Genomic DNA, 26113 nt, shown 5'->3' with positions numbered 1-26113 from the left:
AGCGAGCACTCTGCCATGCAACCTCAGTTTCCACGAAACCTGGAGCTGTAGCCCAAGCTGTGATGTAGTGATGGAGACTATGGTCTATTTGTTGAGCACCTACTGTGTGCCAGGCCCTTGGCTACAGCAGTGAACAAGCCAGACAAAACCCACAGACAAGCAGAGGAAAACAATGAACAAATAATTACACAATTACCGGATTAACAAAGAGGATAGGGTGCTGATGGGGGAATGTCTCAAAGAATTTATTGCCCTACCTCAGCCTCCGCCTCTGGTGCCTGGTGTCTCTGGCGCCTCTCCAGGCTGGGGGTGGGAGCTGCGCAGACACAGGGACCCACATGACGTCAGCATAAAAGCAAGGTGGAAGGGTCCTCCAGGAGGTGAGGCTGCCTTTTGGGGGGGCTCTAAGAGAAGGCTTATTCAGTCATGATTCATTCATTCCTTCGAGAAATTTTCATGCGGCACCTACTGTGTGCCGAGCACCCTGTGAAGACAGGGGCAGCTCTTGCCCTGTCACTATATTAGGGGCAGACAAAGAAACATGAAACAAGCCAATAAATAACGAAGGTGGGGTTGACCAGAGCCTTAAGCTCGAAGGGGCTGTGATGGGGGCAGGGCGGCCAGGTAGACCGGCAATCTGGGGGCGAGGACATGTCCTGCATTTGCCGCACACACCCTCCTTCCCCCACCCCCAACTTTGCAAAGAGATCACCAAGCTAGTGACAAGCGCGCCCTCTTCTTAGTCTGCTGCAGACCTGCCCCCGCGCACCAGGGCGCGCGCGGCACTCCCCCGCCCGCCCGCGCCCTCCGCGCCCTCCGCGCCCTCCGCGCCCTCCGCGCACGACGCCCCCTGGCGGGAGCCCTAGGCCGCGCAGGCCGCTCAAGGAGGGGAGGGGGCGGGGCGCCGCGCACGCGCAAGGGCCGGCCGCGCGCGCCGAGCCGGGGGCACCGCGCGCGTGCAGGCACGATGGAAGGGGGTGCGTACGGAGCGGGCAAAGCCGGGGGCGCCTTCGACCCCCACACCCTGATCCGGCAACCGCACACCATCCTGCGCGTCGTGTCTTGGGTAAGGACGGCTGGTGGCCTGGCCAGGCCGGGGGTTGGGTGGGGGCGTGGGCAAGGGCGGCGTGCCCAGGTGGACCCCGACCCCACCGGACCCCCAGGCAGGGGCGCGGCAGCCCGCGGAAGCCGTCCTGCGGGGTTCCGGCTCCAGTCCGTCCCTCCTTCTGGGGCCCCAGGGGCTGGGGTCCCCACGCTCGTGGGGTATTCCCGCTGCCGTCCCCGAGGTCCTTGCTTCCCGACGCCCCCCATTCGTGCGCTACCCCACCCCCCACCGCCGTGACCTCCAGGCCGCGGCCCTGCAGCTCGCGGCTCGGGTTGCGCGCGGCCGCCGTGGCTGACCAGAGACCGTGGGGACGGATCCCGGGTTTCAGGTGGCCTTTTCGGGGGGTGGATCAGGGCGTGGATCATTTGGCGGCGTTGCACGCCGCTCCTGTCGTGGACGTTCGAGGAGGAGAGGGCAGGGAACCCGGGTTTTTTTGCCTTAGCCGGGACAGTGTGGAGCGATGCGTCCAGCCTCAGACCTGGCTCGCACCCGGGACCTGCTTCTCCTTCGCAGCGTGACCTTGGGCTGGAAACCACACAAGAAACGTTCGCGGGAGACCAGGGGTTAAATTCTGTGGGAGCATCACACCCTCTCTCATGCCTCAGTTTCTCGATTTGTAGAGATGTGGGAGGAGCCTCCTTGGGCTCTGATATTTCATGAATTCGTGAAACCACCTTCCCCCACAACGTACACCTGGATGCCTGTGGGGGTTGGGGTTCCTTGCCCGCTATGAAGAACAGAGAGGCCCCTTCTGGACTAGCTAGGGGAGTGGGCAGAATCCCCCTGTGCAGAGGGCTGAGTTGGGGTCCCTGTTCAGACATGGAGTAGGAAAGAGGAGGATGGGACAGAGGGTTCACATGACCTGGGCAGCACCCCAGGGAAAGAAGGCCTGCGGAGGTCTGGGAAGGGCTGGGGGAAGGGGAGTTGGCTGGCCGTTGCCCAGACACCCTCACTAGAGCTCTTGCTTCTGCAGGCTTTGGGCCCAATCCCATGGGCCCACACCAGGAGGGCTGATCAGGGCACTGTGGTGACCCCAGAGGGCTACACCTAAGGCCTGCTGAGCCCTCGGGGTGCTCAGGCTCCCTCATTTCCTGGGTTTTCAGGGCCATATTAGGGTCTGATGGGTGGGACAGCTTTGGTGTTTATCTCTGGAGCTACCTTTCCTTTGTCTAAACCGGTTAAAACCTCCTCCTGGTGCCACAGGAAAGGTGGCCATGTTGAAACCCCTTTCTCCTCAAGTGCCCACCAGATGGGGAGCTCTTTGAGGGCAGGGAAGCCCTGTTCCGTTAGTCTTTGGGTCCCCAGTGCTGGCACAGAGCCTGGCACCCCTGGCACATCTGTGAGGGTTTGTGGTGCTGAATTCATTCATCTGTGCCAGTCTAGCTCCCCAGAGACCTGACATGCCCTTGGCAAAGGTAGGGCTCTGGGGGACACCTGCCTGATCCGGTGGGCCGGCTGTGTGCACTGCTCTCTTTTGCTGGCTCCTGGGCCACTGGTGTGGCAGTGTGAAGCCACTGGCTTTATGAGGAGGTGTGAGTAGTTTGTCTGCTTGGGTCACTTCTGCCTGTGGTGGCTTCACTTAGCAAAGCTTTATTGAGTCTGCTGGGCCCTGAGGGACGAGGGACGGTGGCATGACTCAGACGCAGCCCTTAGTCAGCTGGGGAGTGAGCCAGGCACCCCGAGGCAGAGGTCGTCAGACCGAGGGGAGGGGTCTCCCTGCCTGCTGTGGGAATCGGAGAGGCTTCATGGAGCAGGTGATGTCTGTTTGGGCCGGGAAGGATGAGCCATCAGGCCATGTCTGAACAGGGACCCCACTCAGCCCTCTGCACCAGGGGATTCTGCCCACTTACGTGTGTGCAGTGCACATCAGGGTGCAGGGAGGACGTTCCAGGCAGGAGGAGGAAAAGTGACTCTGACTGAGGACCCACTGTATTCAGGGGTGCTGTCACCATTACCCAGCTAGTTTCTCCAACAAACAGTCTGTGTCACACTTGAAACCGAGGCTCAAAGAGGCCCAAGGTTACTGAGCATGTAAGTGGCAAATGGAGGGTTCGAACCCACACTGTCCTGTCTCCGAAGCCCAGTGCTTCCTTGGGGTGGGAATAGTTTGGAATCTTGGAATTTCTGAATTGAGAAGGATAAGAAGGCAGGGATCTCAGCACCTACCCCTTATCCTTTGTACCTGCCCCCATCCAGCACCCCAGCCCCCCTAAGTTCCCGCACAGCCTCCTAGCCCTGCTCCTTACCTTTGTGAGTAGAGGCATGTGTTACGGGCTGATCGACACCCTTAAAGTGTAGTTTTTTTCTGATCATAAAAGTAGCGCCTGCCAATCAATTGGGAAATATAAAAATCACTCGTGACGTTTGTGCAACAATATAAATGCACTTAATACGACTGAACTCTACACTTAAAAATGGCTAGCCGCCCCCCCAGTCCACCCTCGACCCCTCTTCCAAGAGAAGGCACTGGGGGTGGCCCCTCCCCTTCACGAAGCTTCTGGGCACCACCCTGGGGGAGATATTATGGGAGGAATGGGGCAACCCAGGCTTAGGCCCCACACTTTGTACAGACTGAGGCCAGTCGATCGGCTCTGTTTTATTCTAGTGACAATAAAGATTATTTCTGGCTACAAAAAAAAAAAAGGTTAAGATAGTACATTTTATGTGTATTTTACCACAATAAAAAAAGTTGGGAAAATATGTGAGATCCCCCCAGTCTTCTTCAAAAATATGGGGTGCGCTGGGACAGTTTAACAAGTTAGGGAGCATCCTTCACCCTCACAGCCCCTCAATGCCCCGGGGACTCTGGCAGACTGGTGACAAGCTTCACCTAGCGAAGCCTGAGCTGGGGTGAACAGTTAGTTCATCCTGGTTTGCCAGAACTTTCCCGGCCTTAGCACTGACAGTTGCCTGTCCTGGGAGCCACCCAGTCCCAGACGAACTCCACAGGTTGGTCACTCTCTTGTGCTGCCCAGACCCCTCCTACAGCCCCGGAGGAGCCTGGCACCCTGTGCGATGGGCTCGTGATTTTGTAAAATTTATAAAAGAGAATCTTTTTCTGTTAAAGAGGGTCCCCAAAGTGTATATGCTTCAGGACCTCACCAAACCTGGACCCACCCTGGAACCTGAGCCGCCCCTGAGCCCCCAGGCCCTGCTGGGGCAGAAGCAGGTCCTGGGACCCCCTTGTCTCTTGACTGAGGCTTTCTCAGCTCCCTCCTGCCCCTGTGCCACCCCCCCGCGCCCCCTTGAACGCACAGCTGTCAGGGTGATCGCTCCCAGCAAGGATTGTGGAACTGACTGTAATTCATAAAAGTGGGAGGAGAGCCAGTGAGTCCTCCGGCAGACCCTGCCCTGGGCGGCAGGGGACAATGTCTAGGGCAAGCTCAAGCTGCTGCCTGTGACCCAGGTTGGGGAGAAGATGGGGCTGTGCTGTCTGCGGGCCAGGGGATCTCTCGCTACTCCTGGCTCCCCCAGGCACCAGCTGTGCCCACCCCCGTGCCTCAGTATCTCCCTCTGAATGAGGAGGCCCGGGCTAGGTCAGAGGTGCTCCTGCTGCAAGACTGCAGCCTGCAGTGACTCTTTCTTTGTGCTGGAGCCAAGTGGGACACGGATTTCCAGAAGGGAACTGATTTTGTAGAAAGAAGCACCTTCTATTTAGAAGTTATAGTCCTACCTTTAGGGGGTCGAAATGACCTGTGGGACGGGATATTGGTGCTGGTAGATGAGAGGGTTTTTAAACATTAATGCTCTGTTTTGGCAAAATGAAACAAAATGTTTGAAATTTGGCCACTTCCAGGGTTGATTTCTTAACGGTGTTGGCTGTAACACCCAGGATTCTGTAAGCAGGATGTGTTGTCCCCTCAGATGACAGAAGTTAGGCACAGGCTGGTGAGGACTTGTCTACCGGTTCAAGGCTCGGACTGTCAGAGCTGCAGTTTAAACCCGGTCTGCAGGGTCCTCATTTAGTATGCTCCCTGTGGCTTCCCTGTCTGGGTCACAGTGTCACCAAGATGTGGCTAGAAGGGGACAGCTTTATACTCTCGTTTTTATCAGCCCCCCCTTAATCATCCCAAGCGAATGCTGAGTATAAAAGCTGACCTTGCTTTGCAAACGCAGCAGCTTCAAGACGAGACCCCTTGTCCCTACTCCCAATCAGATTGCCATGCCCTCGCCACCCTTCATAGAAATTCTAGAGCCCACTGTGGCAGTGGGTGAAAGGGGTCCAGGTGGAGACAGAGCCTCTGGCTTTCGTTCATTCCACATTTACCAAGTCCTGCTCAGTGCCAGCCTGTATGTCCCACCAGAGATGCGCACAGTCCAGTGAGAACAGAATTGAATCAACAAGCGCCATCCAGGAGGCCGAGGATGCTGCAGGGAGATCCAGTGGGGAGCGGAGGGCTTCCAGGAGGAGGTGGCTCCCACGCTAATTCTGATAAAGAAGGGGGGGGCGGTTCCAGGTGGAAGGAACAGCATGTGCAGATACCTGGAGGCATGAGGTCTGAGTGAGTTTTAGAAATGATGGTGAGTTCTTGGAGGCTCCAGGCTTCTGAGTGAGAGTGATAAGGTAGGAGGCTGGAGGGGTGGGCAGCCCACAAAGGGCCTCTGGTGACAGAAGCACACACCGGACTTCATCCGAGGGCCGTGGGGAGCCACAGGGAGGGGTTTTAAGCAGAGAAGAGGCGTGTTTCGGAAGCTCCCTGTGGCCACCAGGTGGAAGCATGGCTTGGAGAGGGTTTAGGGGGCAGGCATCCTGGCGGGAAATGTGTGATCTCGTCCAGCCTGGCCTTTCCTAGCACTGTGGTCACTTACTCAGGGAGCGAAGTCGGTGAAGATAGGGTCAGTGCGCCTTTGGCATTTATCGCTGACAGTATTGGGACCTGCCTCGCTCCCCTGCCTGCCCGTGGCTTAGCCTTGGCTGGTCTGTCTCGCAGGGGTCGATGGGGTCAGCCACAAAGCAATGTTCAGGAGATGTTGGTTTCTAGGATCCTGCCAGGTCTCTTGGCATTTCTTGTGTAGAGGGGCAGCTCAGGGGGCCCGGGAGAGCCTGAGTCTTGGCATCAAGAGCAGGACCCCCAGAATGGGTCCTTGGAAAATCTCAGGCCTCTCCAGGCCTCCATTACCTTATCTGTAAGTATGGGTTTGGGGTAGATGTGAAGGTTTGTGAAAATGGACGTGTGAAGAGCCTGCCGTACGATCCACTCCTAGGCATGTGACGTCCCCGTCAAGTGAGTTTTGTGGTTCCCACTTTAGGTGAGAAGCTGAGGCCCGGAGAGGTTGATGGGAGTTGCTGGGATCACAGCCCTCATTGACTTGGAGGATATGGCCCCTGCTTCCCGCTGCGGGGAGTCCCCAGCTACACAGGGAGTCCCACATGGCCTGCTTGTGCAGAGCTGTTAGGCCTGAGCCTAGGGAGGAAGTACAGAGGCGGGGGGAGGAAAGGCGGAGAGGAGGGAAAGCCAGGAGGAGGAGGAGGTTGGACAGGGAGAAGGCAGATGGCAGTGCTGGCGAGGGAGCCGCGCGCGGTACCCAGACCGGAAGGACCAGCTGCCTGGTGCCGGAGAGGTGGGGCAGGGTGCTGGGAGGTGCTTGGGGCCACGTTCTGCGCCCACTCTGGCCCCGACTGGCAGTTCGCTTGAGCAAGATGCCATGCGCTCTGGGCTTCGCTTTCTCCATCTGTCAGACGGGAAGAGGTTAGTGGGACTGAGCTGGCGGTTCCCAACCCTTCCACCCTCAAAGAACCCTACTGTCGCTCCTAGTGGATTGTAGGCTGGGAAGTTTTGGACTGGTCCGTCTTTAAAGAAGCGATGCCAAGAACCACTGCCCCCGCCCAGTGCTTTGTGGGGGCCGGCGGCAGGGGGGCCTGGGCCCCAGGTCTCTGTATGTGAGCAGAGCTGGGTCAGTGAAGCCTATGTTTCTGGGGGAGCCTTCCTTCCGGGTATGGAATTTTGCTCAGCTCCCCTCTAAAGGGGAGGAGGATGTTGGGGGGAAGGGGTGGCTGCCTGGAATAGCCCCAGGCGGTCAGACCCAGACTGTTTAGAACACTATCATCCAGGGGCCCCAGCAACCCAGAGCTCCTTAAATGGCTCCCGGTCAGGGTGGGGCGAGAGGAAGGTGGGGCAGGGTACCCCTGGCTCCCCCAGCTTTGAATCTCACTCCAGCACAGGATCAGCCACTGCCCTCAGTATACGCCAGCCGCAGGTCACTTCCGCTGTCCCTCCAAGATGCCCACAGCCTGGCACCTGCTCTCTGTGGCACCACCCCCGCCTTCATCCTTGTCATCACAGTGTTTGCTCCCATGATCCCCTCTCACCCTGGCCTCTCACTTCCTTGGCCTCCCCTCTTTCCACAGCCTTGTTCTCACCTGCCCCGGCCACTCTCGCCAGGCACACCCCTCAGCCTGGCTGTTCTCTCCTGACGCTGCACGCTGCACACACGCGCGTGGCCACCCCTCCCCGCCCCTCCTGTCTTTCTAGCTCTCTCCCTCGCTTACTTTGATTCCAGCGGTCCTTGGACCGGAGACCTCTGAGCCTGGGACCTCTGGGACCCTCCACTGTGTGCTGCCCTCACCCCGGTCCTTCCTGTCCCCCTCTCCAGCTTGGGGTCCCCGGTGGTCTCACCCACCTGCTTCTAGCTCTAGCCTTCTGCACTCGCCTGGCAAAGCTCTGCTTACATGCCCCGCAGCCTCCCCCAGGCTGTCTCCCTTCTGGTGGCCCAGGCCAGCTTCCCTGCCGCCACCAGACCCCGTCCCCTCAGCTACTCAGAGACTCGGATCCAGCAACGCTCCCAGCTCCCTTTGTCCCTCCGTCTTTTCCAGCCCCCGTTTCATCTTCCCCACTCTGGTTGCTTACAGATGTGCTTCATTTCCCTCCTGCCCATTCCTCAGGTCCTTCGGAGGGTCTGTCTGTGGTCACTGTCTGCAGTGTTCCTCTCTCTCCTTAGCTCTCACGTGCACCCTGCCAGGCTTCCTCCCACCTCTCCATAGTCCGTGACCTTCATGTTCCCAAATCCAGTGACCGATTGTCACTAATGGATCTCTCCGCTGCATCTGGCAGGCAGCGGACCCGACAGCCGCAGGACGCAGACGCCCTGTCATCTTCTACTTATTGTACATGTCGAGCGTGTGCTGGGTGCTTGCTCTGCGGGGAGGGCTCCCTGTCTAGTGGGGGGAAATGTGGGGAAACCAGGGAGCACGAGAACCCGGAGTGAGGGGACACGCTCTCAGGTCAGGGCTGGGAGGTGACAGCAGAGCTGGGATGAGAGGGACGAGGCCAGCCAGGCAGAGACGGGGGAGGAGGTCCAGGCAGGTGGAAAGGCACGGTAAAGGCTGAGCGGTGCCACAGAGCGCGGGAGCCTGCCAGGGACCGCGTCTGTTCCAGCATGGTCATATTCCCAGTGCCAGACAGTGCCTGGCATCTCGTGAGGACTCCACGTGTGAGTGAACGACAGTGGGACGTGCACTGCCCAGCCCTCCTCCTTCCACCCACCGTCCCTGTTCACGTCTCCTACCCAGCCTTAAAGGCCCGACTCAAATATCACCTCCCCCTTAAAGCCTTCCAGGATTCTTCCAGGATCGCTCTGTCCCTTCCCCCTCCCCTTGTGCCCTTTGTGAACAGCTGTAAGAACAGCGGAGGCTCTTCCCCTTTGTACCTTTCTTCTAGAATGTGAGGCAGGGCCTGGGACCAGACTCTCTCTCTGAAGATCTGGAATTTCCACAGAGGGGGAGAAACAGGGAACAGTGTCAGGCATGTGGGGGAGGAAGGGCAGATGGCACTGGGCGGTTGACTCTGCCCTTCTTTCCAGCTGCGGGACCTCACAGAGCCTTGGTTTCCCCACCTGCAAGATGGGGGCGCACATGAGATCCTGCCTGGGAAGCTCAGCTGTGCTTGGTTGGCATTACGACCCTTTTTTAGGGGTGGCGTTGCTCACCACTCCCCACCTGCTCCCTACTTCAGAAAGGGCAGGGGTGGCAGGACCTGGGGTGCAGATTGTGGCGTGGGAGTCTGGATACTTCTGTCTCTGAGTGTGAGCCCTGGGCCCTTCTCTGGGTCTCAGTTTCCCCCTTTCCAAATAGGGTCCTGGCCACAGGAGGGTGAGGATGAGGACCCTGTGGAGAGAAGGGGGAGCCTTCAGACCACCCAGGCCGAGTCTCAGCACCTTGGGAACAGGGGGCTGCTTGCTCTGCCCCGCCAGAGCCCATTCCCCACCCCCACTGCTGAGAACTCAAGGGGACAGCTTGCGGGAAGATTATGGCTTAATCCCCAGCAGGTCACATACAAGGCTGCAGAACTGGCGAGGGGCAGAGGAGGAGAGCAGGGACCCTGTAGCTGCCCTACCCACCCCGCCTCACCCCTGCGGCTCTTCAGGAAGCCAGCGGTTGCCCGGCGCCCATCACGCGCCCCTGCCTTAGCTACAGCCGTTTTCCTCACATGACCTTGGGGGAGACAGGGCCCCATTCCCATGAAGGGGGGCCCTTGGCAGCCTGACTCATCACCCAAAAGCATGGAGGCTCCTTTCTCGCTCAGCCTTTCCCTGGGGCCAGGAGGCAGGATGGAGCACTCGGGTGGGGACCCCAGCAGGAAGGCAGGTGCAGCTCGTGAGGGAGAGGGATTCAGCAGCCCCCTTGTTAGGGAGTGAGCTCCCTGTGGTCACAGGTGTGAAAGCGGGGGGCGCATAAGCCAGGGATGCTGAGGAGGGAATACTCCCTCCTCCTGACTCTTGCACTGCCTTTGCCTCTGCGTATCTTATCAGGCTTGCGGTCAGCTCCCCTCAAAGCCTTTCTTGATCTTCCCTCTGGCTCTGGGATTGAGACAAAAAACCCAACAACTGAACCAATAAATAGCGAAAGAAAAAAAAAATTAAGTAACGATGTTATCAAGAAAATATATTGAGGTATTAGAGACTGTAGTAGATCTGGGAGTCAAGTCTGGAGGGGTTCTCTGAGGAGGTGTCTTGCATTGATATTCGGATGTTGAGAAGGAACAAGCAGGAGACAATCAGGAAGATCTGGGGGACTCTGGGTATCCCAGGCTGAGAGAAGAGCCAAGTGCAAAGGCCCTGAGGCAGGAATGAGCTGGGGAGGCAGCAGGAGCGTAGAGCGGAAGGGAAGGAGTCTGAGAGGAAGGCTGGAGCCCCGAAGGGTATGGCATGGGGAGGTGGGATAGACCAGGGGTGGGCGACAGGATCTGACTTAGGTCTAAAGAGATCTTTCCAACTCCTCTAAAGGGGACCATGCAGGGGGCAGAAGTGGACACAGAGACTGGGAAGCTGCTGTCATCGCCTAGTGAGAGGTGACCGGCCTGGACCAGCATGGTGGCATGGAGAGCGCACCAGTTATTTGGGGGAGGATGAAGCAATAGGCCTGGCTGCCACTTGGTTGGAGTTCAAGGAGGAGCCCAGTTTGGGGTCTAAGCAGCTGCGTGGGAGCCAGGATGAGGGTGGCCTGAGGTCACTGGGAGGCGGGAAGAGGCTGAAGGTGAGACCAGCAGCCCAAATAGGGGTATCGGAGTCTGCCTAGGGAAGAGACTTTACCCCCAGCCGGGGGAGGACCTGGTGAGAGTTGGGGTTGGTGAGCGCCCCAGGTGCTGCCTGGAGCCAGTTTGGAGGAGGCCGAGAGGCCAGAGAGGAGGCCGTGCTGGGTTGGGCAAGAAACGCTGCCGCCTGGAAGTGGGTGGCAGCCGAGACTACGAAGCGGGGAGCCGGTGAGCCGGTCAGCGAGCTGGCTGCCTGCAGCGTGGGGCAGGGACCAGGGACTTTCCCCAGGCACTCGGCTCGGGAACAGATGTCCCGTGCAGGGTGAGATAGATCGTATCCTTCAGAGCTGGCAGGCCTGGAGGGCTGCGGGCTCCAGACCTCATCTGTCTACAGCTTATGTGGGGGAAGACTCAGCATATGCCTACAGATAGATGCTTAAAGCGAAACCTCTGGGAAGTTCCGGGCGAGCAGCAGCGGCCTGGGCGCAGCTCTCCCGTGGGCCTGGGTGCGGCTCTCCGCTGGGCCTGGGTGAGCTGGCACCTGGCAGTGGCCCCACACAGCCTGCCAGCTCTGCGTGCAGGTGTGGAGTAAGGTGTGTCCGGCCCCTCCTACACTGCGAGTGGTGACACGGCATGGGACAGCCAGTGTCCCTTCTGGGGCTCATGCCGATGCTAAAGTTTGTGATCTGGAATCCACTCCTTCACGGGGAGGCAGCTGCAGGTGGAGCGTTGGCTCCCACTCTGCAATGGGGCTGACGGGGGGAGGCCCGGCGCCCTGCTTATGTGCCAGGCAGAGTCCAGGCCTCTCTGATCCTCGGCGTCCCTCTCTGTGAAATGGGCCGAGTAAGCCTGCTTTGTGGGGGTGTTTTTAGGTATATTTTATCGTTAGAGACTTCGGTGAGGATTAAATGAGATTTTTGTCAGGCACTCCCATTGATGTGAGGCCCCTGCGGAGGCTGTGAGCTGTCTCGGGGTCTCATGGGGGAGACAGACCAGGACGTGAATCCCCAGCCGGAGTGTGTGCGGGGTCAGGGTAGAGGAGAGTGACTGGGAAGGTGGGTGTCCCAGAAGGCGCCCGGGAGTCACCCCCTCCCAGCAGCGTTTTGAAGGATGAGGAGGAGTTCACTCCCATTTGAAAGAGGGAAAAGGCGAGGAAGGGCGTTTGGGGAGGCGGGAACAGCAGGTGCGCAGTGATCAAGCGGTGCCAACGCTGGCCGCCGGCCGTCTGGGATGGCTGAGTGGGGGTGGGCGGTTCGGAGGCCAGGGCCGGTCCGGCAGTTCTCCGAGTCTGTACGTAGCTGCATCCAGTAGCCCAAGATCCCGAAATTCCAGAATTCTGAGATTCCTTCTGATTTGTTTTCCTGAGTTGGACACAGCTCTGCTCCAAGCGCCATCTGGAATCCATTTTTAAAAAGAGCCAGGATTGGATTATAAAGATGGCAAAACAAAAAAAGAAAAACCAGCCTTGGCCCATTTACCTTGGTGGGGTTTTGTTTTTGTTTTTCTTTTAACATTTTTCTCTAGCTCAAGAGAAAGAGGTTCTTCCTGTGCCTGCCAGTGACCAGCGGCCTTCTGGGTCCTCCCCGACGCCGCCCTCCCTTCATCCTCTTGCTGCTTCCTGCGGTGGTTCTGCCTCCGCAGACCTGACTCCCATCCCTGCCGTAGGCCTGTTTGTTGGGGTGTTTTCCCTATGCCAACAGCGCGCAGCGTAGAATTTCATTCCGGTTTAATTTCCGGTTCTCTGGTGGCTGCTCTGTGTGCACTTTGCTGTCCCTGAAGATCCAGCCCTAGCAAGTCACCCCAGAGGCCGCAGGGCACCAGCTTGGATTCAGAGACTCAGGTTCGAGTGACCTGGGCAGGTCCCCAGATGCAGCTGAGGAACGGAAACTGAGGCCCATGCCCTGTTCCTGGGGGGCTCCCTCCCACTCGGTCGGGGAGATCACAGGTGAACAGAGAAGTTAAACTGGGCCGTAGGGTCCCGAAGGGAGTTTGGGGGACCGCAGGGCCTGGTGGTGTGTCCTTGGCAATGTTTCTTCCCTTCTCCGAGCCTCAGTTTCTCCGTCTGTAGACTACCAGGCCTGGTGCAAGTGAGGCTTTCTGTCCTGGCCCAGCCCTGCAGCCTGCGGGGACCTGGCGGGCGCAGCTCTGTTCCTGATTGTCACACCCAACTCCTCCCCCACCTGCCCTTTGTTCCTCCTTTTGCTCCCAACAGCAGACCTGTCAGCAGCTTCTGGTGGCTTTACCTTCAAAATACATTCAGCACCCAGCACTTCTCACCATCACCATTGCCCACGCCAGCCCAGCGCCTGCCCCCGCATCCCTCACAGGGGCACTGCTCAGCCCCCAGCTGGTCTCCCCGCTTCCACCTTTGCCCCTACAGTCTTTTTTCTGCATTGCAGCCGGGGTGATTCTTTTCAAACCTAAGTCAGGTCGAGTCACGTGCCTGCTCTTGAACCTGAAGTGGTTCCCGAACTCATCCTGCTCCTCAAGGCACTGAGGGCCAGCCCCTGCCTACCTCAGTCACCTGTGCCCCAGCCACATTGGCCTCCATGGGCCTCCTCAATACACCGAGCTCATTCGAGCCCCAGGGCCTTCGCACTTGTGGTGACTTCTCCCCGCAATGTTGGTCATCTACTCAGAGGTCACTTCCTTGGAGCCCCCCATGCCCTCCAGTCACCCAGTCCAGCTTTCTTTCTGCTTTGTGCTTCTTCAGGACACTTGCCAGGACTTCCCTACATATTTATTGGCTTCCTGTTTGTCTCCCTCAGTGAGAACAGGGACCTTGCCGCCTCTTGGGCCTCGCACAGGGCCTGTCACGTACTAGGTCCTCAGGAAATAATGTTGAAAAAATGAACAACTGATGGCACACTCCAGGTCTCTGGCCTCTGAGATGAGGCCTCCCAGGCCCCAGACGCAGGGGGGCCCTATGAGTGCAGAGGGGTCAGCTCCCAGGATAGCACATGCTGAACCAAGGGGCCACCTGGCAGCTCACGCCACCTCCACTGAACATAAACACAAAAGTGAGTTACTGCTCAGGACCTGTGATGCGGAAACCACCTTCCAGAGAGGAAATAGTGAGAAGGGCCTGGGGCGTGAGAAGGCCGGGGAGCAGGTGGTTGATGAGAAGTACAGGGAAGTGAGACCTTGACCACCTAGAAGCATGGATTGTCTCCAGAGGTGGTAGGGAACCACTTTAGTGACCTTCGTGCTGCAGGGTGGGGACCGCGATCCACAGAGCCAGATCTCATCACTCTCCTGTGGTTTCTCTCACTGTATGATTTACATTCCGTGTCCCCACTGTGGCCCACCGGGCCTTGTCCCCTCTCCTGCCCCCGCCTGCCGCTTCTTACCCCTCCAGCCCCAGCTCCCTGGTCCCTGCTCCAGCCACACTCCTCCTCCTGCCCTTTCTGTTCTTCTGCCTGAAACACGCGTCCCCCCGAATTTCCTTCTCATCTCAGTTCAGAAATCACCGCGTCGAGCTCCCTTCCCTGACCACCTCCCTCCTGTTCCACGGTTCAGTGTCAGTCTGGCATTTGGGGGCTGCTTACCCCGTGTCCCGTGCTGCATCTTGCACGCATGATCTCATTCACCCCTCACAGCAGTCAGGGGTTTAGGTGCTGTTGCTGCCCCACTTTACGGAGGAGGGAACCGAGGCTGAGAGAGGTCAAGTCACTAGCCCAAGGTCACCCACTAGATGAGTGGCCAAGCTAGGTTTCCGCAAGCCCCACTGTCTGACCCAGACTCTCAGCTCCTCACTCCTGTCCTTCCAGACTGTCAGCTCCCCGGCAAGGTCTTCGTGGATGTGCTTACCCCTTGATGCCCCCTCCCAGCACGGTGCCAGGCACCCAGAGGCCTTTGATCTGTGATGGATGCCTGACCAGGGCCGTGGGGGGCGGGTGGGATGCAGCAGCCTAGAGGCCTGAGAACAGGCAGCAGGGAGCCGTTGCGAAGCTTCCTCCTTCCGCTCTGCCCTAAGCCCTGTCCCTCGGAGGGTGTTTTGATCTTGCTCCTTACCCTCTTGGGGGTACATGGTCTCCGGCACTTTCCTCCTGGCCTCTCCAAGGACTCCCTGCTTCTCTCCCTCAAGAGGGCCCATCTCATTGGTTCCTTCTCTGCTGTCCCCAAAGCTGAGACTTTGGCCGCCTGCTTCCCCTCTCACCTCCTCTGGCCTGCTTTTGGAAGGGGGTCCACCCTTTTCCCCTCTGGCAGCCACGAGGTCTCTTCCAGCTCCCAGGGACTGTCAGGAGGTGCTTTGAAGTCAGGACTTCCTGCCTCTCCCCTGCGGGCCCCTGAGTACCCGACATGGCTCTCCAAACACACTGCCTGACCCAGTCACACTGATGCTTCCCTGCGGGTCCCTGGGGTCTCAGGAAATGACACCCCTTCTTCAGGACCCACTTCCTGAGGCTGAGAGCTTGGTCTGGCAGAAAAGAGCACAGGGCTGAGAATCGGGAGACCTGGGTTCAAGTTCAGCTTGTATTGCTAACAACAGCATCATATCTTTCTGAGCCTCAGTTTTCCTACTCTGTTAATGGGGGGCAGTACGAGTCGCCCCCTCTGTGACAGGGCAGAGCTGTGAGTCAGGACGCCTGCATGGCTCTGAAGGGCTGTGGCTGTGTGTGCATTCCAGCAGGTGTGGCCCACAGCCCACCTCTGTACCCAGGGCCGGACCAGGACACAGCCCCACAATGCTTTCTCTTTTTTAATTGTAGAAAAATGCACGTAACATACAATAAACCATTTTAAAGTGTACAGTTCAGTGGCATTTAGTGCATTTACAATGTTGTGCAGCCACTGCCTCTTTCTAGTTTCAAAACTTATTAACGCATAAAACACCCCATACACATTAAGCAATTACTCCCTCTTCTTCTGCTTCTTACCCCTGTACCTCTAGCCGGCTTTCTGTCTCTATTATGAATATAGCACATAAAAGAAATCATATAATATTGACCTTTGGTGTCTGGCTGCTTTCACTTTTTTTTTTTTTCACGTGTTTTAAGGTTCATCCAGTTGTAACATGTATCAGAACTGTGGTCCTTTTTGTGGCTGAATAATATTCCATTGTATGGATATGCTTTGACTTGCTTCTCCGTTCATCCACTGATGGCATTTAGGTCAGAATCCTTCTGAACACAGAGAGTCATGAACCAGAGGTCTCCAAACTTTTAACCACTCAGTCCTTCAGGAAAAATTTTTGAATCAGTCCTCCCATTAAATGTAGATTAGTTTTATGTATATTATTACTACACTAATATATCCAGTACGTTATAAAACCGACGCGAAGTATGATCATCTTAAAAAGATGAGATAGAAAAATAATAACGCTTCTCATATTTTTTCTGAGGGGTGTTGGTAGCCCCCTGTCCAGGGCTGGCATACCTGCCCTGGAATCACTAGCCATCCTGGGCATTAGCCGAGGATGAAAATATGTCTGGCTTATATTGATATTAAAGTTTCTTATAGAAAAATTGGAAAACAAAGAGGTGGAAAATAGACGATGGGAATGCCCCCGGCCTCCGCCACAAGCTCACCGCAGGCTACACCTGAGGCTCCGCCTTCTTGTGTGTCTATTGGGTTTGGTTTTCTTCATCCTCATACAGTTTCAAAGCAGGCGAGAGGCAAGAGGAAGAGCATGCGCTTTCGAGTCAAGTCCCTGGGTTTGAAGCCAGCTCCACCACTCACCAGTTGTGTGACTCTAGGCTCATTACCGATACCTGCACCTTAACTGCCTCATCTGCAAAATGCCAATGATACTAATTTTGTATTAGTTAGCTATTGCTGCGTAACAAATTACCCCAAAAACGTGGTGGCTTATAACAAACATTTGCCCTCTTAGAGTTCCTGTGGTCAGAAATCTGCTTAGCTAAGTGCCACTGCCTCAGGGTCTGTCACAAGCTACAATTGCAGTGTCAGCCAGGGCTGTGGTCTCATCTGAAGGCTGATGAGGGATCCATTTTCAAATTCACATGGTGCCGGCAGGACTCGACTCCTTGTGGGCTGTTGGACTGAGGGGTTCAATTCCCTGCTGGTCGTTGGCTGGAGGCCGCCCCCCGTGCCTTGCCAGGCGGGCCTCTCCACGGGCAGCTCGTAACAGGGCATCTGCTAACATCAGAGCGAACAAATGAGAGGAGGCAGGAGAGAGCGAACGAGATGGAAGCCAGAGTCTTCGTAACCTCCTCGCCAAAGTGGTTTCCCATCGCTTTCCGCCACGTTCTGTAGCAAATCACTAGGCCCAGCTCACAGTCCAGGCCAAGGAGTCTGCATGAGGGTGTGAACACCAGGACGGGGGTCACGGGGCGGCGTAGCTGGCTACAAGCCCAACTGAAGTAGACCATTTGGGGAGGGTTGTTGGTGGGGGTCAAATGAGGCACCACGTGTAACACACAGGGTGGTACAGGTTGCCTTGTAACTGGCAGGACTGCCAAGGGTAGGACCAAGGACAGGGCCTGAGACCCAGAACAGCCCATAGCTCTGCAGAGGGGAGGGCGGCACAGATCGGGGTGGAGGCTTAGAAGGTTCACAGCCCAGGAGGGCGTGAGACGGCTGGCTCTGGAAGGCCGGGTCCAGTCCTTGGTGTCAGGAACCGTGGTGTCAGGGCCCAGGAAGACCTCTCAGGACCTGGCAGGTTTGGGGGGCCACATCTGTGGTCAGAGGGTCCTCAGTGCCTGGAGCTGAGGAAGGAAGCAGTTGTTCCCACCTGTGCTGCGTGACACCCTCTCTGGGCCTCCGCTCTGAAATGCCTGCTGTCCAGGGTGAAGAGGGCTCACAGAGGGGCGGGCAGCAAGCAGGTCAAGGGGTGTCGGTAACGCCCTGCCCAGCTCTCATGCCCGCCCCCGCCCCTCCCCGCCCTCCACAGGTGTTCTCTATTGTGGTGTTCGGCTCCATCGTGAACGAGGGCTACCTCAACACCCCGTCGGAGGCCGAAGAATTCTGCATCTACAACCGAAATCCCAACGCCTGCAGCTACGGCGTGACCGTGGGTGTGCTCGCCTTCCTCACCTGCTTGCTTTACCTGGCCCTGGACGTGTACTTCCCGCAGATCAGCAGCGTGAAGGACCGCAAGAAAGCCGTCCTGTCCGACATCGGTGTCTCGGGTGAGTCCCTACCCCAGAGGGTGCCCCCTCCACACCGCAGGGTGCAGAGGGCCGTCCCGGCCCTGCTCCTGTTAATCCTCATGCACAGCTGTGAGGCGGCTGAAGGGTTAGACTTGGGGTCACAGGACTGGCAACAGGGACTGGTGGGACCATGGCTGGCCTGAGATCCCAGAACAGCCACAGCAGGGGAGGGAGTACAATGTCCATCTCAGCTCTCAGTGGCCTCTGCCGTGCCACCTCCCTGGCGGAGCCCCATGAGAACTCAACAGGGTGGTAACCGAAGGCACACAGTAGGGACCCTGGGAGGGTTGGAATCTGGAGCTGGGGAGCTGACGTGACCTGTTGCTCTTGCCCTTCAGAAATGGCCTTGGCAGAGGTACCCTGATGGTGGTCCCACAAGTCTAGGGGTTCTGATTAGTGGAGGCTTAGGTTGGAGGTCATCAGACTTCTCGCCTCTCCGGCCTGAGGCCCTGGTCTCAGGTCTCTAGGAGGGACCTCCCCCCATTTCCAGGCCTGGGACTCTCAGAGTGAGCCTGACAAGGTCGGGGGTCCCTTAGACTTGAAGGAACTAGAACAAAATTAATAGTTCTCAAAGTATTGCTTAGAGCCCCAGGGTTCCCCAACAGTGCCTCTAGGAGGGACCTGGACGCTAGACACCCCACTTCCTGGGCACACACACTCTGGCCCTCTCCGAAGAGACCCTGGGCACCACGGAAGATCTTGTTACCACAGGGCTCCCACTGCTGAACTCCCCGGACCATGGCTCAAAGGGCCCCTCGCTAACCTCGGGGACTTTGTGAGGCTGCAGGCACATTAGAGGTTGAGGCTCGGACCTGCCAGAGTTGAGCTACATCCTTGCCCCAGCCTCCATAACCCTCCCCCTGCCCAGTTCTCTGGGAGCCTGCAGTGGGGTGGGGACGGGGTGCTCCTCCCAGAATGCCACAGGGCCCCAGGGTGGACAGCGGGCCAGTCTGAGATGGCTGGGAAGTCTGTGCTTGGCAGAGGTTAGAGAAACGCCAGCCGAGGCTGACGGACTCTCTCTCTCTCTCCCTCCCGCCCTCCCTCACTGCCCCGGCTCTTCCTGGGCCTTGGCTGGCTCCTTTCCATGTCTCTCTCTGGCTGTGCCTCTGCCTGACCTCTCTGTTCTCGCCTCGCCTTCCCTATGCTCCCCTCCTGCCCCTCCCCACTCTTTCGGGGTGGGAGCATGAACGTGCTCTTAGAGAACCTTGCTTACTTCCTTCCCCTTGCCCCTCTCTCATGGCCCATTCACCTGGCTGAGTGGACACTTGCTGACCTTCTGGGCCCTTCCTCTGGTTCGTGGAGAAGCTGCTGCACCACAATGCAATCTGTGGCAGGTCTCCCAGCAAAGGACAACCCAAACAATTGACAGGAGTCCCTGAGCCTCTCAGGCAGCCAGCCCTCCCTGTGCCCCCACCCTCCTGGGCCTGCCTAGGGTGACTTCTCTTTTAGAGGGCCCTAGATATCCATTTTCTCCTGGGACCCCTCCTCCCAATACAATAGTGGGAGCTAGAGTTTAGAGGAGGCGACCTGTGGTCACTCCAGAGCTCTGTCCTCAAGGCTGGGCAGGAAGAACCCAGTGACCCTAGGGGATCTCAGACCAGAGAAGGTGCCCTGGAAGTGGGAACCACCCAGCCCTACAGGCAGAAGTTTGAGAGCAGCGAGCCCTGAGGTGGGGGCAGGGCTCACAGAGCGGGAGTGGGCGATTGGACACCAGGACTTTCGTGGCCGGGTCTGAAAGCCTGACTGACAGGTACCCCATGGTCCACTGAAGCCTGCCTCCCTGCTGGCTTCTGCCCTTCCCAGCTCCCCCGCGCTGGCCTCACCCCTGCTCTCTCCTGGCAGAGCCTGACCGCAGCCCTGGCCGTGCGGAGATTCAAGGACCTTACCTTCCAGGAGGAATACAGCACACTGTTTCCCGATTCAGCACAGCCGTAGGCCTACCTGGCTTCCAGAATCAGGGAGCCCGGTGTCCTGCCCCATGGCGAGGTTGTGGGGGCAGCCTGCTGCCTGGAATGGCCAGAATGCCAGGGCTCGCAGGGCAGGGGAAGGCTGGTTTGAGAGGCCACTTAAGACTCACCACTTACTCATTCATTGCCTCCGTTGTTTATTCTTCATGTGTCCATGCATTCAGTAAACATTTATTGAGCAGTTTTGTGCCTAGTGATGAATCCAATGGGGTCCCAGGCCTCAGGAGCCCACAGGCTGGGGGCGGGGAAGACAGACAAATCAAAATCCCCCCCAGATGGGACTGCTGCAGGCTGTTAGAGAGTTGGAGATGGCTCCATGCACGTGGCTGCCAGGGTGCTGAACCATGGACAGTGCGAGAGCCTGTCCCACAGCTGCGGCGCGAAGGCTGATCTTACAGTTCCCGTGGCGGCTGGCTGCCAAGGAGGCCTGGCCGAGGACATCGGAGGATGCCTGGCCCAGCTCTGCTCTCACGCGATGTGTGACCCCGGGCAAACCCCTGCCCGCCTCAGCCTCGTCCACATCCCTGGACTGAGGAGTGATCATGGACCAACCTCCTGGGGCTGTTGTGCAGATGAAATGGAGGCTGGCACAGAGATGCTCCATAAATGTAGGCTCTTTCGTTCTTTCGTTTATTCACTTATTCGTTCATTCATTCATTCATTCATTCGTTCATCCGTTCTCTCCAAGGAGTCAGGGACACCTCCATAATATTGACTTTAGGGGTGACCCTCAAGCGGTGCGTCCTTGTTCTTCCAAAGGACTTTGGCCTCCACTTCTCCACAGTTTCCCTCTTTGGGGCCATCAGCTGCCTGGGCAGGAACCCCTGGATCCCTCTACTCTCTGCAGGGGTCGAAGAAGTCATGGAGCACAATCAGGCTCCCAGAGCAGAGCACGCAGAGAGTGAGCTTCCTAACACTGGAGGCATACAAGTGCAGGCTGCTTGCAGCACAGTGGAGAGGCTCCAGAGACTGTACCTGCTCCGAAGATGCAAGGCCAGGTGGACCACCAGGTCCCTAGGCTCTGAGCAGAAGATGCAAGGCCAGGTGGACCACCAGGTCCCTAGGCTCCAGCCTCCCCTCTGCACTCCAGTCCAGCACTCCTTTGCTCCTGTCTTACGGCCCCTTGAACTGAGTGGCTAAGGGAGGCCTTGACTCAGCGAGGGCACAGGAGCGCCCACAGTCTGCACTAGGTGCCCGTAGCCAGAGGCCTCTCCCTGAGAGAATCTACAGAGGTCATCTGCTCCAGCCCTCTGTCTCCGTGCAGCCCTCTGTCTCACCTCATTCCACAGCCTGCAGAGTGGAGCCTGGGAGCTCCAGGAGAGCCAGGTCTGCAGATGTCCTTCATTCACTGCCCCGTGTGCTCCTGCGGGCCTGCCTGTGGCTCCAGGCTGCTGAAGGCCTGGCCGCTATTCCAGGGGGCCTTTTTGCCTCCCTGCTTCTCAAGGCTCCTGCGTCTGAGCCCCGAAGCAGCCAGGACCTCACACCTACACAGTGGAAAATGCAACAGGGCCACGTCTGATTTCCCCAGCACAGCTCCTTTGGGCCTGACTTCTCAGGCCCCTGACACTTTGCTTTGAACAGCCACTTCCCAAAAAGGGCTGCCCCTCAGCTTTCTCCAGGGACACAAATCAAAAGTTAATGCCTAGTCACTGGGCTTCTGGAACTTTCTGGAATAAAATGCCAAGCACCTGCCTCTGACCTGATGGCCCTTTTGATTTAATGCCTTGTCTGGGGGCTGATCGAAGGGAAGGAGGTGGGAAGGGCCCTGGCCTGGGAAGGGACAGGAGCCCTGTGTCTCGATCTGGGCTCTGACACTGACTTTGCCTTGAGGCCTCCGTTCTTTAGGCCTCGGTCTCTCCAGCCCCCAGACAGAGATATGTAGACCGTGAGCGTTTTTCCATCACAGGCAGATAACCTGGGCTGGACAGATCTCTGGAGAGACTTTCAATGTAAACCTATAAACTGTTTTTTTAATGACAGATATAATTTATTCCCAGTGTAGTTAATGTCATTGTCCTTAACGACAGTATAGCTGCTTTTACCTAAAAAGAATTTCCAAAAAGCATGTATGCTATAGACAAGTTTTTCCCAACCGGCTCCAGAAATCTTTAGTGACCCAGGCCTCTTCCATCCCTACAATTTGGCTCCTGAACCTCATGGTTCAGCATTGCAACTAGAGCTCCAACTATCTATGTTCCAGGCATCAAGTCAAAAGGTGGGACAAAGAACTTGGGGCGACCTGTTGGCCAGAACCTAGTCACACGGCTGCACCTAGCAAGAGAAACGACGATTTTTAGGAGATGCCAACAGCTCTATCTCACCTCATTCCACATAACAGCCCTGAGAACACAGTTTGAGAAGGAAGTTGTGGGCCTTTGGGCCATTTTAACACTCCACAGTGGAGACTCTAGAATTTTGGGTGGCCCAGAATGACGACCTCTGGGATTGGAGGCCATGGGGCAGGTGACCGCTGAAGTCCTTTCTGGCTGGACGATGAACCGGGCCTCTCCAGGGCTGGCGGCAAGGACAGCCTTCCTTCCCCTCAGTCAGGCTTGGTTTCGTCTTTGGTGCTTGGAGGATATTTAACTCTCTGTTGCCTGTGTCCTGTGAACTAACCGCCACTAACCTGGTGCTCTTGTCTGTCTCTCCCCTAACCATCCCCTCCCGCCTGTCCTTGTCCCCACTGGCTCCCGTCCTCAGGCGGGCCAGGCTGTGCTGGCCTTCCAGCGGTACCAGATTGGCGCCGACTCGGCCCTCTTCTCCCAGGACTACATGGACCCCAGCCAGGACTCCAGCATGCCTTATGCCCCCTACGTGGAGCCCAGCGCTGGGCCGGACCCCGCCGGCATGGGTGGCACCTACCAGCAGCCGGCCAACGCCTTCGACACTGAGCCCCAGGGCTACCAGTCGCAGGGCTACTGAGACGCAGTGACCGCCTGCCCCCTGCCTGCCCCTGCCCCAGCCCCAGCTGCCCCCTCGGCCCTCCCTCCACACCCGCCCCCTGCTCTCCCAGGCTGCCCTGCCCAGCATCTCACCAGCCTCCTGGTGGTTCCGCTGAGGTCCAGGGCAGCTTGGGGTGGGGTGGGGAGGTAAGGCGTGTATGTGCGTGTGGGGGTGTCTACATGTGTGTGCGAGTGTGTCCAGCAGGGGCCTGGGGTGTTGACATTCATTCATTGTGTCATCGAACATTCATTGAGCGCCTACTGTTTATCTGTCCCGTGCTTAGCACGGATGTGAGTGAGAAATGGTCTCTGGGAAGGGGGAAGACGAGAGGTGGAGGAGGCCCTGTTGGTACCGGCAGGTGGAACAGAGACCAGGATGGTGCTGGGAGGTTTGGCTGCAGGGCGAGTGCGAACACCCGTAACACTGGGGGATGACACCTGCTAGGAGACAGCAGCCCTGCTGGAAGTGTTGGGCTGTCTACGTTTTATGGTTGAAGAAACAGACCTGGAGAAGTCAGGGTCACTCCCCCAGGGTCACTCAGACAGCAGGTGGTGGAGGTGGGACCAAGCCCAGGCCACCTGACTGCAGAGCACCTGCTGTCCCCTGTCTTCCTTCCTTCCCCTGTTCCCAAGCCTGGGGCTCCACTGCTCAGTGCTCTTCTTATTCTGGGAAGCCTTGGGGACCCCAGCCTGTGAGATACCCTAACTCTGCTGCAAGCTAGGGCCTCAGATGTTCCCCAGCGGGACAGCCCTGCCTCCAGGCCCTCTCCCCACATCCCCAACGGCCCCGCCCAGCGTGGGAATGTCCCCTTGTATCACTCTGCGTGTGTCCCCTCAGGAGCTCAGCACCGCCTCTGTGGCCTGCCAGAGGACTGGCCATTGTTCCTGCCTCTAGGAGGGGTTCACTACGGCCCTGCTCAGGGTTGGGTGGACGAGGAGGCCCAGAGGGGGAGCAGTTGGCCCAAGGTGACAGTGAGTGAGTGGCAGAGCTGGGCTTGCTGTTTGGGTTTCTTGGCTCCAGCCACCCAGCCAGTGCCCCAGTTCCCTGCCCTTGTGACCTCCCAGGAAACAGAACTGATCTGGGACACTGTGTCATCTTTCCCTTCACCAGGGTCAGGCAGGGGCTAAGGGGCTGCAGTAGCCAAGGGCATGGAGGGTCCTTCCTCTGGCCTTCCAGAAGGCCCACTGGGGCTGGTCTCCCTGTGGGAGGGTGAGTAGAGAGGGCAGGGGTTCTGGACCCTGCATGGCCAGCCTGGAACTGCTGCTGTGGGACAAACTCCCCCGAGATGAATGGTGAGAGCCTCTGGAGCATAGTAGGCTCAGGGAGGCTATGGGCTGTAGGGGAGAGGGTAGCAGGTGTCCCCAAGGCACAAGGAGAGTTATGCGGGGCAAAGAGGGGTTCCTGTATACGACGGGCTCCTCCCTGAGCCTTACGGGACAAGGAGGCCTTGAGCAGTGGAGAAAGGTGTGGGAAGACCTGGGGCCCAGTGCCTCAGGGAGCAGGGCAAAGGGACAGTGCTGGGTATAGCCACCATCAGCACCCCCACAAGAACCCTAAGAGGCAGGTAATGTTCACTCACCTGCCCACTGATTCAGCATGGGGCACCTGTGCTTGGGATAAGGCGCTGATAGTCGGTGAGAGATGAGCACTAGACCACTGGACCAGGGTGCATTGCTGAGCAGAGGGCCGTATGGGTGCACGACGGGCTGAGCCTCCTGGAGAAGGGTCCTAGGATGGCAGGAGTTAGCACAGCAATGAGGCAGGAGAAGGAATCTCCTAGGCAGAAAAGTAGCATCGTCCCCACTTAACAAAAAGGGAAACAGGTTCAGAGAGTGTGAGTTAGCCATGGGGCTTGGATCCGAACTCAGGTCTGTTCAAGTCTTCCCAAGGGGCAGCAGTGACGGGAGAGGACCCCAGACAGCCAAGTGACAGCTAGCTGATTGTTGCTGACTTCAGTTTTCTCCATCCGGAGAAGGGGCTCTATCTGTGATCCTCTCCCTCCAGGTGGCCCAAGGGGAAACAGGATAGGGTCATGGTATCTGCCAGGCTGTACCAGACCAGAGGTTTGCAGAGCAGGTAAGGGTGCAAGCAAGTGTGGATATGTTTGTGGCAGAAGTTCTGTGTCCATGCAGGAGGCTGTGAGAAGTCTGTCTCCTTGCCCACTCTCCACCAGAAACTTCCCCTGCCGAAGGGCACTGGGAGACCCCAGGGTGCTGCCTGTCTGTCCTCCCTGAGCACCAGCCAGCTCTGGCAAAAGCTGGGGTGAAGGGCAGGGTACATTTAAGCTTCACCCAGCTCCTGGGTGCTGATTGCAGACTCTCTCTACCACTCCAGCCTAGGAAAGTTTATAAGACCCCTGCCAGGAGTGGGGGCACAGAATCCTCTCACTCAGCATTCCTCACTCATCTGAGGTACAGCCTGGACACGACCCCACCAGCAGGGGCCAATGGCAGGGGTGATAAACAAGGCGAGAGATGTCAGGAGGCAGGGTTTGGATGAGACCCAGAGCTCCTGACCCCTACTGAGAGGTTGGTGGGGAAGCCCGGCTCTTTCTGTTAGCTGAGGACCCCCTGGGGCCCCAAGCTGAAAGCCTGTGCTCCCAAGCTACCAGTATCCCCTTTTCCCTCCCTGCTGTACCCCCTTGCTTCCAAGCCTTTCCTTGGGGGAGGCCCCCGGCATCCTGCCCTCTCATTTGGGTTCCTTCTCCCATCAAGAACAAGGCCCAGGAAAACCAGGTTCCATGCAAGGGCCCCTGGAGTCTAGGCCAGGAAGACAGTGACTTGTCCAAAGTCAGGCACAGAGCTCAAGGTTCAGGATCCAGGTGTCCTGCCTCTGAGTTGGCACTCGTCCTGTGCATTCCCAGGCTCACTGCCTGGGTGTGGCTCCTGGTCCCCCGGGGCTGTAACCACTGAGGGGCTAATTACCAGGAGACTGGTCCGCTCCCTGCTCTAACCTTCCCTGGTGATTCTTGATCTTCAGAGACTCTTGTGGGGTCCCAGGCTTTCCCCATGTAACCAACAGCCCCCACCTGTTACCACTCGGGGGCCCCCCAACCTTGGCCCAAGATCCCGTCGATTCTCTAAGGAGCACAAAGGGGGATCATCTCTCCCAAGAGTTTATGAGAGGATGGGCTGGTCCAGCTGCCTCCCAGCGCTGTCTGTTGATGTGACACTCCCTTCCCCTGGTGCCCACAGCCCTTGTCTGGGTGACCCGGCCCTTTCTGCAGCATTACTGCCTGTGTATAGTATAAATATATATATTTTCTATATATAAGATGTATAATATAAGGCTCCACAAATGTATCTGTGTGTGTGTGCGTGTGTGCAGTGAATGGCGGTCCCCATCCCGGGCGCCCACTCTGGACTCCCCCACCACCTGGTCAAGTCTCAAGAGTGAATCCAATGGCCCCATGGCACCCTCCTTTATGACATCCGTCCATTTGTGGTGAACCAAGTAAAGGTGGTGACTTCTGGTGACAGTAAATAAAGTGAAGACTCAAAACCCACCAGTGGA

General features: G+C 57.7%; 1 protein-coding gene across 1 annotated transcript; it reads left to right on the top strand.

Moving 5' to 3' along the window:
- Nucleotides 1–915: 915 nt before the first annotated feature.
- SYNGR1 (synaptogyrin 1) lies at nucleotides 916–26113 on the top strand. The gene is made up of 6 exons (XM_039863018.1): nucleotides 916–1066; nucleotides 17432–17669; nucleotides 18963–19024; nucleotides 19533–19621; nucleotides 20464–20713; nucleotides 22283–26113. The coding sequence occupies exons 1-6, from the start codon at nucleotides 968–970 to the stop codon at nucleotides 22577–22579; spliced, it is 1035 nt and encodes a 344-aa protein (XP_039718952.1). The 5' UTR covers nucleotides 916–967; the 3' UTR covers nucleotides 22580–26113.

This window comes from Pteropus medius, unplaced genomic scaffold (genome assembly GCF_902729225.1).
Source record: "Pteropus medius unplaced genomic scaffold, Ma_sr-lr_union100, whole genome shotgun sequence".
Classification (NCBI taxonomy): Eukaryota; Metazoa; Chordata; class Mammalia; order Chiroptera; family Pteropodidae; genus Pteropus; species Pteropus medius.
The sequence above is the reverse complement of the archived record's forward strand: the minus strand, read 5'-3'. Positions and strand labels throughout refer to the sequence as shown.

Coding starts and splice junctions, on each gene's coding strand:
- SYNGR1 (XM_039863018.1), top strand. CDS start 968: ATGGAAGGGGGTGCGTACGGAGCGGGCAAAGCCGGGGGCGCCTTCGAC. Junction 1,067..17,431: donor TCCTGCGCGTCGTGTCTTGG/GTAAGGACGGCT, acceptor CGCCCTCCACAG/GTGTTCTCTATTGTGGTGTT. Junction 19,622..20,463: donor TTTCCCGATTCAGCACAGCC/GTAGGCCTACCT, acceptor TGGGGCCATCAG/CTGCCTGGGCAGGAACCCCT.